The sequence below is a fragment of the Charadrius vociferus genome, unplaced genomic scaffold (assembly GCF_000708025.1).
Source record: "Charadrius vociferus isolate BGI_N301 unplaced genomic scaffold, ASM70802v2 scaffold163, whole genome shotgun sequence".
Taxonomy (NCBI): domain Eukaryota; kingdom Metazoa; phylum Chordata; class Aves; order Charadriiformes; family Charadriidae; genus Charadrius; species Charadrius vociferus.
This window is the reverse complement of record NW_009648332.1, coordinates 6773599-6785889: the sequence shown is the minus strand read 5'-3', so window position 1 is coordinate 6785889 and position 12291 is coordinate 6773599. Positions and strand designations below refer to the sequence as shown.

General features: G+C 42.8%; 1 protein-coding gene across 1 annotated transcript in view; it reads right to left on the bottom strand.

Annotated features, from left to right (window-relative positions):
* Window positions 1–10343: 10343 nt before the first annotated feature.
* LOC104286103 (riboflavin-binding protein) overlaps window positions 10344–12291 on the bottom strand; it is a 12795-nt gene continuing 10847 nt past the window's right edge. The window contains exon 5 of the mRNA XM_009884654.1: window positions 10344–10702. Within this exon, the coding sequence (XP_009882956.1) occupies window positions 10466–10702 (237 nt within the window). The 3' untranslated portion in view covers window positions 10344–10465. The remainder of the gene's footprint in view (window positions 10703–12291) is intronic.

Below are 12291 nucleotides of genomic sequence, written 5' to 3'. Positions count from 1 at the left end.
TCTGGTGAGGTGTCCTGTGTGCTGAGCAGCCTTCTCCCTCAGCGGGCGTAGGAGGTGGATCTGCCCTGGTCGCGGTACGTCTGTCTGATCCTTTGTCTGTGTGCTTGCCTGGTCACTCGGCCCTGTGGAGCCTGTTCCACCCCCACAGGCACCTCTGGCCACCGCACCAGGAGCTCGCTGCCTGCTCTGTGAGGAGCTGTCTTGTCTGTGGTTAAAGCTGGTCCCCTGCTAAGTTCACTCACTGCGCCTGGTGCTGGGGTGACCGGTGAGTGGCAGATGCGCTGTCACCTTATTCACTGCCTTCACGATCTCTGTCCCCTCAGTCACGTTCCCCTCGGGCGTGCTTTTGCAAACTGGATTCCTGGCCGCCTTAATCTGTGCTTGTGAGAGAGAAACATGGCGGTGTTGGAGAGGAACGACAGGTGCCCCGGGGAACCCCAGAGATTGGAGGTTTGGGGGGGGGACGGGGACTGCCTGTGGTTAGCTCAGGCCTGTGGGGTGGGAGCCAACACTGACCGGAGGCAGTGCCAGCCCACGCACCCTCATTCTCTGTAGTGTCATGCCACGTTTGGGCCTTCCTCTTCATTCCAGCACAGATGTTTCATCACAGTGTCCTGTAGCAGTACCGTGTGGGCCACAGGGGTCAGCACTGATCCTGAGGTAGAGCAGGCTTCCATCTTCGTCCCTATAATGCACTGACTCACTGCATGCCTGAGCGCTGACCGAGGGATGAGCATCACATACTGAGTTACACGCACACGGTCACTGGGTCTGGCAGAGCTGGCACCGATTCTGAGAGAAAAGCGTCTCTCCTGAGTTTTCCGCAACTGTTCCAGCAACATGACATGCAGCCAAAGCAAAAAACAATCAGAGAGCCTCTTGGAACGCTTCCATGTCTATTTACTGTGAGACTGGGAAAGAAAAACATGTCTGCTTACAGTTACAATGGTCACGGCCCCTCAGGCTTTTCTCATGATTCGTTGTTTCATTGTAATAACTTTTAAATGTGCTTCTGGAAGGAATCTGAATCGTGATACTCTAGGGACTGTTGGTTTCTCTGTTCATCAGCATTACATTCTTGACAGTAGAGTGGTAAAATTACCTTTCAAGCTGGTCTTAAAAAAAAACCCCATAGAAAATATAGATCTAGCTAGAAAAATAAGGTTTCTGCAAGCACGCACAGTTGGATGCATGCTGATATAACTCAGTATAAAGTTTAAGCTATGCTAATAAATGCATTGAGATTTTTCTTTCATTGATGAATTGGTAAAAGAAACCAGACCCCTCTCACACTGACATTTTATTCATCGGAAGTGGCCTGTGAGTAAAAGGCTTAGAATTCTCCTAAATGCCAGTGGCTCAGTCGCTGGCTGATGTCAGCTGTTGGATGCTTGGCCAGTACTAGGATTTCACACCATAGCGCCAAATTTACAGACAGAAAATAGTTGCAGAGACTGCTAATTTTGCCCTTAAGGCCTGTCCTGTTAATTAATGTGGTCCTGTCCTGTTAATGTGGTCGAACGGTTCTGCGTCCAGAAGAGGGCACTGCTTCAGCATGTTTCTCCTATAGTCACACAGAAGCTGTACAAGGTGGAGCTTATACTATAGACTATTGTCCATCTCCCAAAACAAGCTGTGGATTTTTAGGAATAAATCTGAAAGTACATTTGACAGTGTGAAATTTCACTGTGTAATGAGGAACCTTGTGATAACTCACACCAAGAATGACAGTCATTGCAGTGAAGGAATTAAAAATTTCTTCAGTTTTAATTTAATAGGCTCCTAACGAGGTATTTGCCAATAAGTGAGCTGAATGCTGACTGACATATAGGACAGGTGACAAAAAAAGGCATGCCCTGTGCTCCTCAACGTGTCACACTGCTCATGCCTGCACAGAACTGCTGCTGTCACTATACCAAACCCCCTCAGTGAGAAGAATCTCACAACCAACCTATTCAGGCTTTCTCTTGAAAAACCCCTGTGCTGTGCCAGAGCTCCATGAAGCATTGCAGTCCTCCCGGTGTTATCCCAGAGGCCCGTGGCTGATCAGATTTCCCTGGCTGAAGGCTTCTCAGGAAAACCTTTCCAGATGCCTGGAAGATGTTCTGCTGACCAGAGTAAGGCGTCTGTGCTCCCACTCTCAAATCCTGCAGATGGTGCTGTTACATTTGAATATGCAATAAAAATGGGCAGCTAAAAGGTGTTGGATGTGTGGGTGTTGTAGTTCTCTGTTACAGGAAGAGCTTTCTTAAATCTAAGGTTTTGTTTGGGTCGTCCCCCCCCCCCCCCCCCGAACTCCATGAGGATGGAGGGCTTTTAGTGTCAAAAAAACTAAAAGAAAAATAATTTATTTGAAACTGCAGTTTTGCCTGTCTGCCCCTAGCCAGAAACCTCTCCTTTATACCTATAGCTTTGGGGATCGTTTTGACTTAGTATTCAATCCTTACCATACTTGGCTGCTACAATTCTCTCTTGCAGAGGAGACTAAAAACTCAGACCTTGACTATCTGTAGGTGTTACAAACTCTGTGGGATGTTTTGTGATAGGGAGCCGCTTTCCATGAAAGTCAAGCAGAATGTGCCAGGTCAAATTCCTCCCCCAGTTTCAATGGGTATGAAATCTTCACTTCCTGTTCCAAACTGCAGTGCATCTCTGCACTTTGTCCTCTGTGCTAAGGCATCTGCTATAATCTTTCAGTGGTACAGTCAGTTACTGTTTTGATTACTATTTACCCATTGTAGTTACTACTTGTATTTTAATGCACTTGACCTATGAGAGGAGAGGTGTTGGACAGCCTCACCAAGATGGAAAGGAGCTTACTTTGTGTTTTGGTGTCCAGGTCACAAAACCTTCATAGGATACAATCATTTTTGCTCCACTTCCTTAAGTTTCATAACTCTAACTTCTCCCAGGGAAGCCAAAATTGCAGAAGTACAGAGCCACCAAGAGTTTATGAGGACTAGGAATATCTGTAGTGCACTAAGTTACATCTCTTATACTTCCAAGACACCTTCTCTCTGTTAAGGCCTATGTTTGCCCAGGTGTCCTGTTTACTCTGGATGCCATTGCATGCCCAAGGCAATGATGCAGATCAGCAGCCTCTGTTGATGCATTGTTTAGTGGAGCAGTGGTGTTATGTGCTGCGTGATGGATTTGCAGCCCCTTGTAGGGGTGAGATGAGAGAGGCTGCTGGGGTTCACACTCACGCAACATAGAGGAGAGAAGAAAGTCCCTGGGTACTTTTAAGGTATTTTTCAGAGACAATAGTGTTTAACCCATTATCACCCTAATGGGACTGGTTATCATGTTGTCTGCCCAGTCAAAAGCCTCTAAGGAGCTACAGGCACTAGATTCTAATTAGATACCTGCATGAACCTGTTGTCAGCTTACAATTTTATGTGATACATAAACTTTAGTGGATGAAGAAGCTTCCCTTCAGGGTCTGAATGTTTCCCATCTCACTGAGTAAAGGCATTGTGCTTCCCAGTGAGCTAACACATTAAGCCAGGCATGAGAATACTCTCTCTTGGCAGGTTTGGGCCAGGCCCAAGAGCTATCACCTTAGTTCCTGTGAGGGTTAATGAATCTTGATGATTATGTGTATATGTAAGGTAGAGGTCTGAACTGGAATTGACCTGAAGATGGAGAGCAAGAGAGGTCCCCAAAGCTAGTCTTTCTGCACAGGCAGCCCCAGAATATAGGGCTTGTGTGAAAACTTTTAAGTTTTCAGACTACCAGCAAGGTGGTGATGGCTCTGTCCATTTCTCAGCTGAACTGCTAATGGCTAGGGAAACTGTAAAGCTCGTTGAAGTGCCATGCTGAATGATCCTCTCCTCTCCTCTCCTCTCCTCTCCACTCCTCTCCTCTCCTCATCTTTAGAAGCCTTTGTGAACTTTTTTGTCTATTTTGGAATTTGTAATTACGTATTTTTATTACTTTCACTGTAATACAGCTTCAGGTAAAGGTGACGTTAAGGTAACTGCCTGGTATCAGAGTTGTCAGTCCAGACAGGCTTAGCATTCTTGAACAGGATATTGAGAAACTCTCCCAAGTATCCACATTGCACCAAAGGTACTGAGAAGCAGGCTGTGCTAGAGTCCAGCTGAATGGGGCGATGCCCTCCAACCAGCCATACCCCAGGGAGCCATTTGGCACGCAGCAAAAGTGGGGAGCATGTCTGAGCTGCAGGAGCCTGCAGAGGGAATGTGACATTCCCAATGAGTAATGCACAGATAATGGCTTGTGATTTCAGGAGCAGTGGCAATATTTCACTGCTGTGTGCTCCAGGCTTCACCTTCACAGTAACGTTGGGTAGAAAGGTCATCGGTGTATGTAAAAAAGTAATAAAAGGAAAAAAACTTTTTAAGTCTATGCCCTAGCAATGAAAGGATTGTGTCATCTGACCTCCTTGTGTGGAGAGGTTCGTGTTCTGGGTACACTTACCTAGCAGGAAGTTTGGAGGAATTCCAGTGAAACTGGGAATATTGTGCAACATGCGTGGCTACAGTTCCCCACCAGTTAGAAGATTCTTGTGTTTAAGCCACAGATCTGGAGCAATTCCAGGCAATTTGATTTAAAGTAAACATCCTGGATGCAGTGTGTCAGATACTAGCACAATATTGTTTTAGTCTTTCTCATTTCTCCTGTGGGAATAATCATTCCATGAAGAAGGAAAGTGATCTAATGAGAGAATTAACTCAAGATCTTGAACATTGAATTAACCACAGCTGTCTGAGAGGGGAACCAAGGCAAACTCCACAGAGAGCTCACTGCATTTCCAAGGAAGGAGGCCAGAAGAATATTGACTCGGATAGCAGTTGGTGATCAAAACGGAGGCAGGAGAAATATACTTTTAGTAGCTAAAGGGAAGCAAAACTGTGCAGCAGAGATTCCCCCCTCATTTCTCTGAGAAGTTAAATCTCAGTAGTAGGGAATTGCTGCAACTTTTTCTCGGAGATGTTGAAAGCTGCCAGATTGTTGGGGTCTGATCCTAACTGTGTCCTCACATTTATCCGAAGCAGATGATTGATTTCATAGCTTGGCTCTTTTTGCACTGTTGTTTAGAGTTGTCCTGCAGCTTCACAATGAATTAGACGTGCTTGCTAAGGTGACTTTATCAAAGGTGCAGGTCTTTTTTTGTGAAAAGGAAAAATGAGTTGTGCTTGGGAATTATCAGTCTTCAGGCACGTGGGACTTTAGTCTTGCCATTAGTAAAGTTTGGCAATGTTTCAAATTGTAATCCAAATCCTAATGCTTTCTGGACTCTTTACTTAACTCGTCTAAATTGCTGTGTTCCCTTGGATAATAAAGTAGAGCAAATACACAACAGACCCATGAGCTGTCTAGAGCATGTGGCATTTTTTAAAACAACTCTTGAGTTATGCAAACCAAACAGAAAAAAGGAAGGAAAATAACCAGCAAATGCACATAAACTCAGCTGATTTTATTCCCTTCATTTTATATAATCATTAGATATATATACCAGGAGCATCTTTGCTTTCCTAGAAGGTATTGCACTTGCGTTGTCAGAGCTTGTGAGCTGATTTCATTAAAAAGATGGATAGAGTTAAACTCTGTCTGATACCCACCACATTCCACAGTGCAGTGGGGTCATTTCAGAAGCAGCGCCTCCATGGAATGTGAGATACGTCACAAACTCTGAGTAACTGTTAGTAGGATGTCTGTAGGTCCTGCATCTGCTTGCTTTATGACTCAGGACTTCCAGGGCTCTGCATGCACTAAAGCCTTAAAAGATGAAAACTTCCACAGTGTAACATTTCAAGTGTGAATGGCACAGGTTGCTACTACGCATCCCAGGTCCTTGGCTGTTCTGCTGTTCCCTTGCCATGTATTTCCATGGATGATTTTTTTTCCTTGATTTACCTTTCCTCAGTGCAAGCATTTTTCATCTCCCTTCTCAGAATTTTAGCTTTGGAGGCTTGGACTAGTTCTCTGGTTAGAAAGATCATTTTTATTCTAATCTTGTCCTTCAAAATGCTTGCAAAATCTCTACTTCATTGTCTGAATAAACAAAAGCATTGACTAGAATTAGAATAGACCCTTTGGGATTCCTACCAGAAGACCTGAGTTTAATGACAACATATTCATATTAATATTTTAATCTATTTTTTAACCAATTGTGCACCTGTGTTATAGTGATTTTGTTTGCACTTTGGTTTTCTCAGTTTGCTTATCAGAATGTTACATCAAATGTTACCAAAACTCTTAAAAAGTCATATCTCATCTACAGCTTTCCTTTTTTCTGCAGGCTGGTTGTATCTCAGCAAGGGAAATTGGCCTGTTTTGACATTATTTGCCTTAAATAATCTAATAGTTATTCTTTTTATAATTTTGTTATCCTTCAAGGTACATGGAAATGCATTTAATAACTTGTTCTATTTTTGGATGCTGTTTTCTTTTTGCAATATTTTATTTTACAAAATCTCTTTTATAATTTTTGCATAATAAATTTTGCCCAAGGATCACCTTACAAAGTGCAACTCCATTTGGAGTGTGAAATAAGGCTCTGAAACAGAACTTGTCCGTGCTAGTCCTAGTTCTGCAACACTCGCAATGATCAGATAAGTCTCTTACTGACTGTCTCCAGCTGACTCAGTTTGCTGCTCACTGCTTATTTTTCTCTCAGGTATATTTTGAAGATTTGTGAATATTTATAAAACGCTCTGAGTGAAACCTGCACATGAAAAATGCAACAGAAGTTGAAAATATCATAATTACTAATGCTTATTATTTTTAAAAAAGGAAGCTATATTGCAATCAATATCCACAGAGAATTATGAGCTATAAAAATAGAGAGGACTGTAAAGGTACTACAGGAAATTGTGGCTGGCACAAAAAAACTGAAGGTGAAAACAACTGAGTAACCTGATGAAGAAAGCCTTGCAATGGCACAAGATATAGTGGGCAAGTTTTGTTAATAATGCTTAGTATTGAAATATATGCAGGATGAAGAATTTGTATTACAGAAGGATGATGAAATCCTTTTCAGTCTGCAAGTAATTAAAGATGAGGTTCATCATTATAAGTAATGTTAATAATTGTAAAGCAGCAGGCTCAGATAACCTGTACTAAAATGCTCTAACAGAACTGTCAGGAGAGATCTCATTTGTAATACCTCCTAGCATTTCAGTGAAATTTCAGAAGAGTCATAGCATTGTGCCAATGTTTAAGGAAAGAAAATTAAATACACAGAGCAAGCAGGATGACCCAGATAGCTGTGTTATGGTTAACGTGACACCAGTCCCAAGTAGCACAGTACAAAAGCTGACATTTAGCCAGGTCATAAGTAAGTCAATAATTGGCAATAATTTTTATTTTTATCAACATTTTCTAGTTGATAAATCCAATTTAATTTATTGATAAAGGTTGTAATTCTGTTTCCTACAGATTAGTGTTGGAACATATTTCACAACATATTTCACAAAGCGTTTGATCTACCATTGTGACATTTTGATAAAGATCTTAGTCAAGTCTAGTGTCACTAAACACAGAGACATTTCAGTTGTCTGGGCCAGCATGGGCCCAGAAAGAGGGCATCTGCTTGTGAGCAGGCACTTACCAAATCAGGTCAGCATTAGCTGGGGATGTCTGCAATCATCAGTAACTTGGATCTTTCTTTTTGCTGGTTCACCTTCACGGTGTACTGTTGTCGTCTGATTTTTAGTGATTTGTGTTATTTTAAATTTTGCTTTATCTTAGCCTTTCTGTAAATGTAAAATCACCACTGATAGTATTTCTGAGTGACGCAGAGATTGTCTAAGATGTAAATTACTGTGAGTATAATGCAGCTAGACAGAGCAAATGGTGGCTTAGGAAGGTTCGTGTATTCACATGAAGGTTTTGCAATACAAACAAGTTCAAAGCAATAAGCCTAAGAGCTAAGATCACAGTTCACACCTCTGGGATCAATCAGGGAGCTGTATAGTGGAAAAGAGTAAGGCCAAGAAAAAATGAGGAACCATTACACATGGACACTGGAGGCATGCAAATAATCAGAACGATGCTCTTGTAGACGCGAGCAGTGCAATTAGGGAGAAGTGTGTAGAGGGGCAGGGACATGGTGCTCTCTCTCTGTAGGTCACCCTCAACACTGCCATGGAGAATGACTTTGATTTGTACGATTTAGGAAGGATATTAATGACTTGAGAAGGTACAGAGAAGAACTGTAATTATGATTTAAGGAGAGAGGGAATGTCTTACAATGACAGGTAAACTAAATAGATCTAAGGTAGAGCTAATTGCTAACAAGCAATTTGATCCAGAGTATATGCTGCTGAGCAATGCTGGATACTGAAGAGCTGTTCAATACGACAAGCTTTAGCAAAAACCAGTGGCTGAAAGCTGAAACAACAAATGTTAAATTAGGGATAATCTTTAACACTGAGGAAACAAATTGTCAGGTGCATTGGACAATTCTCCATTATTTTGAGTTTTAAATCAAGACTGAAAATCTTTCTGGATGATAACTTGTATTTGAATAAAACATATCTGGATCAATGAAAGAATGACCAAGAGGTATGAGACAATTTCTATGCTAGGGACGACTGAGTAGTTCTTGACTTTTTGGCTTAGAAAAGAGATGGCCTAGAGCAAATATGGTAGCCCTGAAAAATTATTGATGTCACAAAAGAGTTAAATGTTTTGCTTAGGGTACATCATGAGTGAGTGGGAAAGTTATGAAGAGAAGCTAAATGGTCTTGGTCCCTTAACTGCTGTCGGATCCAGTGCTGTTCAAAGGCATGCATAACCAGTCTCATCAGTCATCCTGAGACTAAGCATGGAAGAATTGTTTGTTGAGTGTGGTTTCAAGAGTAATTTAGCCAGAGCAAAGAGAATAAAGCGGAATGGGAAGAAAAAGAGCAGAGACATAGGCAGAGACAATTGTGCTATACTTGACGAAGAACATGAAGGAAATCTGTGGCCATGGTGATACGGAAAAAGTTGGTCTTATGGTGGTGAGAGGGGTTAATTAATTCTTGAATTTTGGGCACAGCAAAATAAAGAGCAGGAAAATTTCTGCTCTGATTCAGGTGCAATAAAAAAGGACAGGACAGAACAGAGTTAGTGAAATAGGGGGAAAAGGACTGTCAGAGCTTTACAGAAGAATGAATTCTTATTCCTTCTTTTCAAACAGTATAACTGACAAATTGAGTTAGCATGAAATACAGATGTGGCAAAATATGATTGTAAAACAATTTGGTGCTGGTAGGAATTAGTCCATTGTTAAATACACTGAGAAGCTGGTTGGAAGCAGAGCATGACCTAATGAGTCTAGCATTACTATTGCAGCTGTGTGAAACCATTCAAATAAATAAACAGCCCAGTAAAGAAAGTGTGCTGGATTTTTAAGATTTTTCTAGTTTAACAGGATGTGCTAAGTTACTGTTGTAACTGTGCTCCGGATCCTTAAGAACTGTAAGGTGCCTAGCTCCATAGCAAGCACTGAGTTGATGGTGATTTTCACAATTTTATAATCTGACCCCCCAAATTAAATCCTTCTCATAGTTTCCCTGGTGATACCACTATGAAAGGCTGTACACAGTGGCACAGACCTGCCTGCTCTACTGCGATATCAGAGGGACTACGGATGCCCAAGTGAAAGCAGGATTTCATTCATCCTTACCTGGTGAGTCCCTCTGGGACTGGTGCAGATTTTGGTTTTACTTTCACTGTAACAGTGATGCTGGGAAGCAGAATTACTGATGGGAGAAACCTAATTGGGGTCCACCCTGACACTGCCATTTTTCAGAGACCATTCTGTTTGAAATCATTCAGTGGGACTAATTGCACTCAAAATTATGCTTCAGATTCATATTGTAGGAGATTTTGGTACCACTATTGTTTAAGGTAAAAGCCCAGTGCAAAAGACCATGCATACTGTGGACTGGCAATATATGGATCCAGGGATTTATCTAGTACACCACAACCCCTCTTTTGCAAGAATGTTTTTGAGATAGATACAAAATGAATGCATTTTCAGTGGTCAGTAGCCAGGCTCACTGACCTATTTCTGCCTGCAGCATTTCTTCTTTATTTGAGCAGAGCCAGGCGCGCAGGAACTTGTGACAGGAGTACTGTATGCCTATGCTAATGAAGGGTTTGGGTTGAAGATTTGGTGCATTACTGGCATGGCCTTCCAGAGGTCTCCAGTTCTCACTGTTCCACCTTAAGTCAGCAGGAGATGCCTGTGCCTCTCCTCTTTGAAAGTCAACCCCAAGATGTTACCTTCAGGCTTCTAGCTGTTCAGTTCAAGTCACAGGATTACACCTGTGCTAACCTGTCTGTGAGCTTTGTGATGCAGATGCAAAAACATCAGAGAAAGATTAATATAACCAGCCATTGATTTATTATGTTCTAGGAAGTAAGGGATAAAGCAGGCTGGCGTGATGCCCTGAGCCCAGCCTCCACGACGATTTCTCTTGTCCTGACATAAATCCACCAGCACTTATCTTGTCTGTTCCCCTTCCTCTCCCTCTAGTTTCTCAAACTTCAGGAGTTTCTTTTGGCAGGCATGCTCCTCACTGCTGCTGATGCTGGAGCTTTCCTCTGAGCTTTCGGAGAGGAGGTACTTCATTGCCATCATGTCCTTCTTGTTCATTTGCAAGCAGAGGCAGGAGGATTCGCTCACCTTAAATGACTTCCCCCACATATTTTGGCACATGTCAGTCCCATTTGCGTACATCTGTGTGTCAAATAAGAAAAGCATCAATTAAATTTAAAAAGAATTGAGTTAAAATCAATTTGTATCAAATTGATGAACATTGTTCACTTTTTAAAAATTGGTACTAGATAAAAAAGCAGCCTGCAGTCATTCACTGTCTTGCTGTATGCCATGCTTCACCACTTCTGAGATATCTTAAAATGTTATCCAGTCCCACCACTGGCAAAAGAGATTTGCCTGTTGTGAAAGCAAGTGGTTATACAAAGTGCAAAGCGATCAACAGCCAGCCCTTTGTTTCCACCCTGGGGCTGACAGCCCAGCGAGCTTTCTGGGTCTGACAGACCAAAGCTGTGTGTGTGAGGCTGTACAACTTGTGGCGTGTCAGGACACTCTGACATGCCTTGGGATCTGAGTAGTGCTGAAAGCGCAGAGTGAGTGTTCTGAATACGGGAATCTTTATATCTACAGGCTACAGCCCAGTGGAGTCACAGCTCCGTGGGTTCTCGCTGTGCCTGCTGCAATGTACATTGTGACTGGGCAGGACCTCACAAACAACGAGAAGGGACATAACGTAGAAACTGCTTGAAGAAAAGTTTTCTTCAAGCTTCTGAAGTGCTGCGTCCCGTGCTGCAATGGCCTTTCTGGCTCAAGAAATTGTAAACTGCAGCTTCTTGCGCTCTCTGTGACTGAATCTGTCCTATTCTTGGTACTACATCATTTTGTAAGGTCTGTGTCATAGGACCTGTACAACCACACAAGAGAGATATTTCTTGTTTGCCAAGCTCACATTGTGACAACCTTCTGTCCGCCCAGCGTGAATTTGTCTAAAGAGTATTAGCTTAGGAGTTATCATGTCCAGCCACAAAGTAGGCAGGATACACACTTTATCTCGCCTGCATTTCTCCCATGTGTTTGTGGTTGAAGTTCACTCTTTTCTGTTCTGTAAAGGAAGCTCTAGGTACTCCCAGAAGCAAAGCTAAGAATCAAGTTGGGGCTGAGAGTGATGGCAGGAGTAGCAGCCTTTGGAATTAAGGAGTGGGAAGGTTAATGACTGAAACAGCAGGCCAGGCAGCAGGACTGCAGGGCTTTATGGCTGACTGATTCACCTTGACCATGTCACAAGCATCTCTCTGAAGGAAGCTATGTTTCAACTGGAATAGTACAAGTAGTCCTTGCACGTGACACTGATTCTTTAATCCTATAGTGTTTCTCTTTGTGCTGTAATTTCTGAATGGTGTACGTGGAGACCAGTGACGAGTGGTGTTCCTCAGGGGTCAGTACTGGGACCTGAACTGTTCAACATCTTTGTCAGCGACATGGACAGCGGGGTTGAGTGCACTCTCAGCAAGTTTGCCAATGATACCAAGCTGTTTGGTGAGGTAGACACGCTGGAGCGGAGGGATGCCATCCAGAGGGACCTGGACAGGCTGGAGAATTGGGTCCAAGCCAACCTCATGCAGTTCAACAAGGCCAAGTGCAAGGTCCTACATCTGGAACAGGGCAATCCCAAGCACAAATACAGACTCAGCAGAGAATGACTGGAGAGCAGTCCTGAGGAGAAGGACCTGGGTGTGTTGATTGATGAGAAGCTCAACATGAGCCAGCAGTGT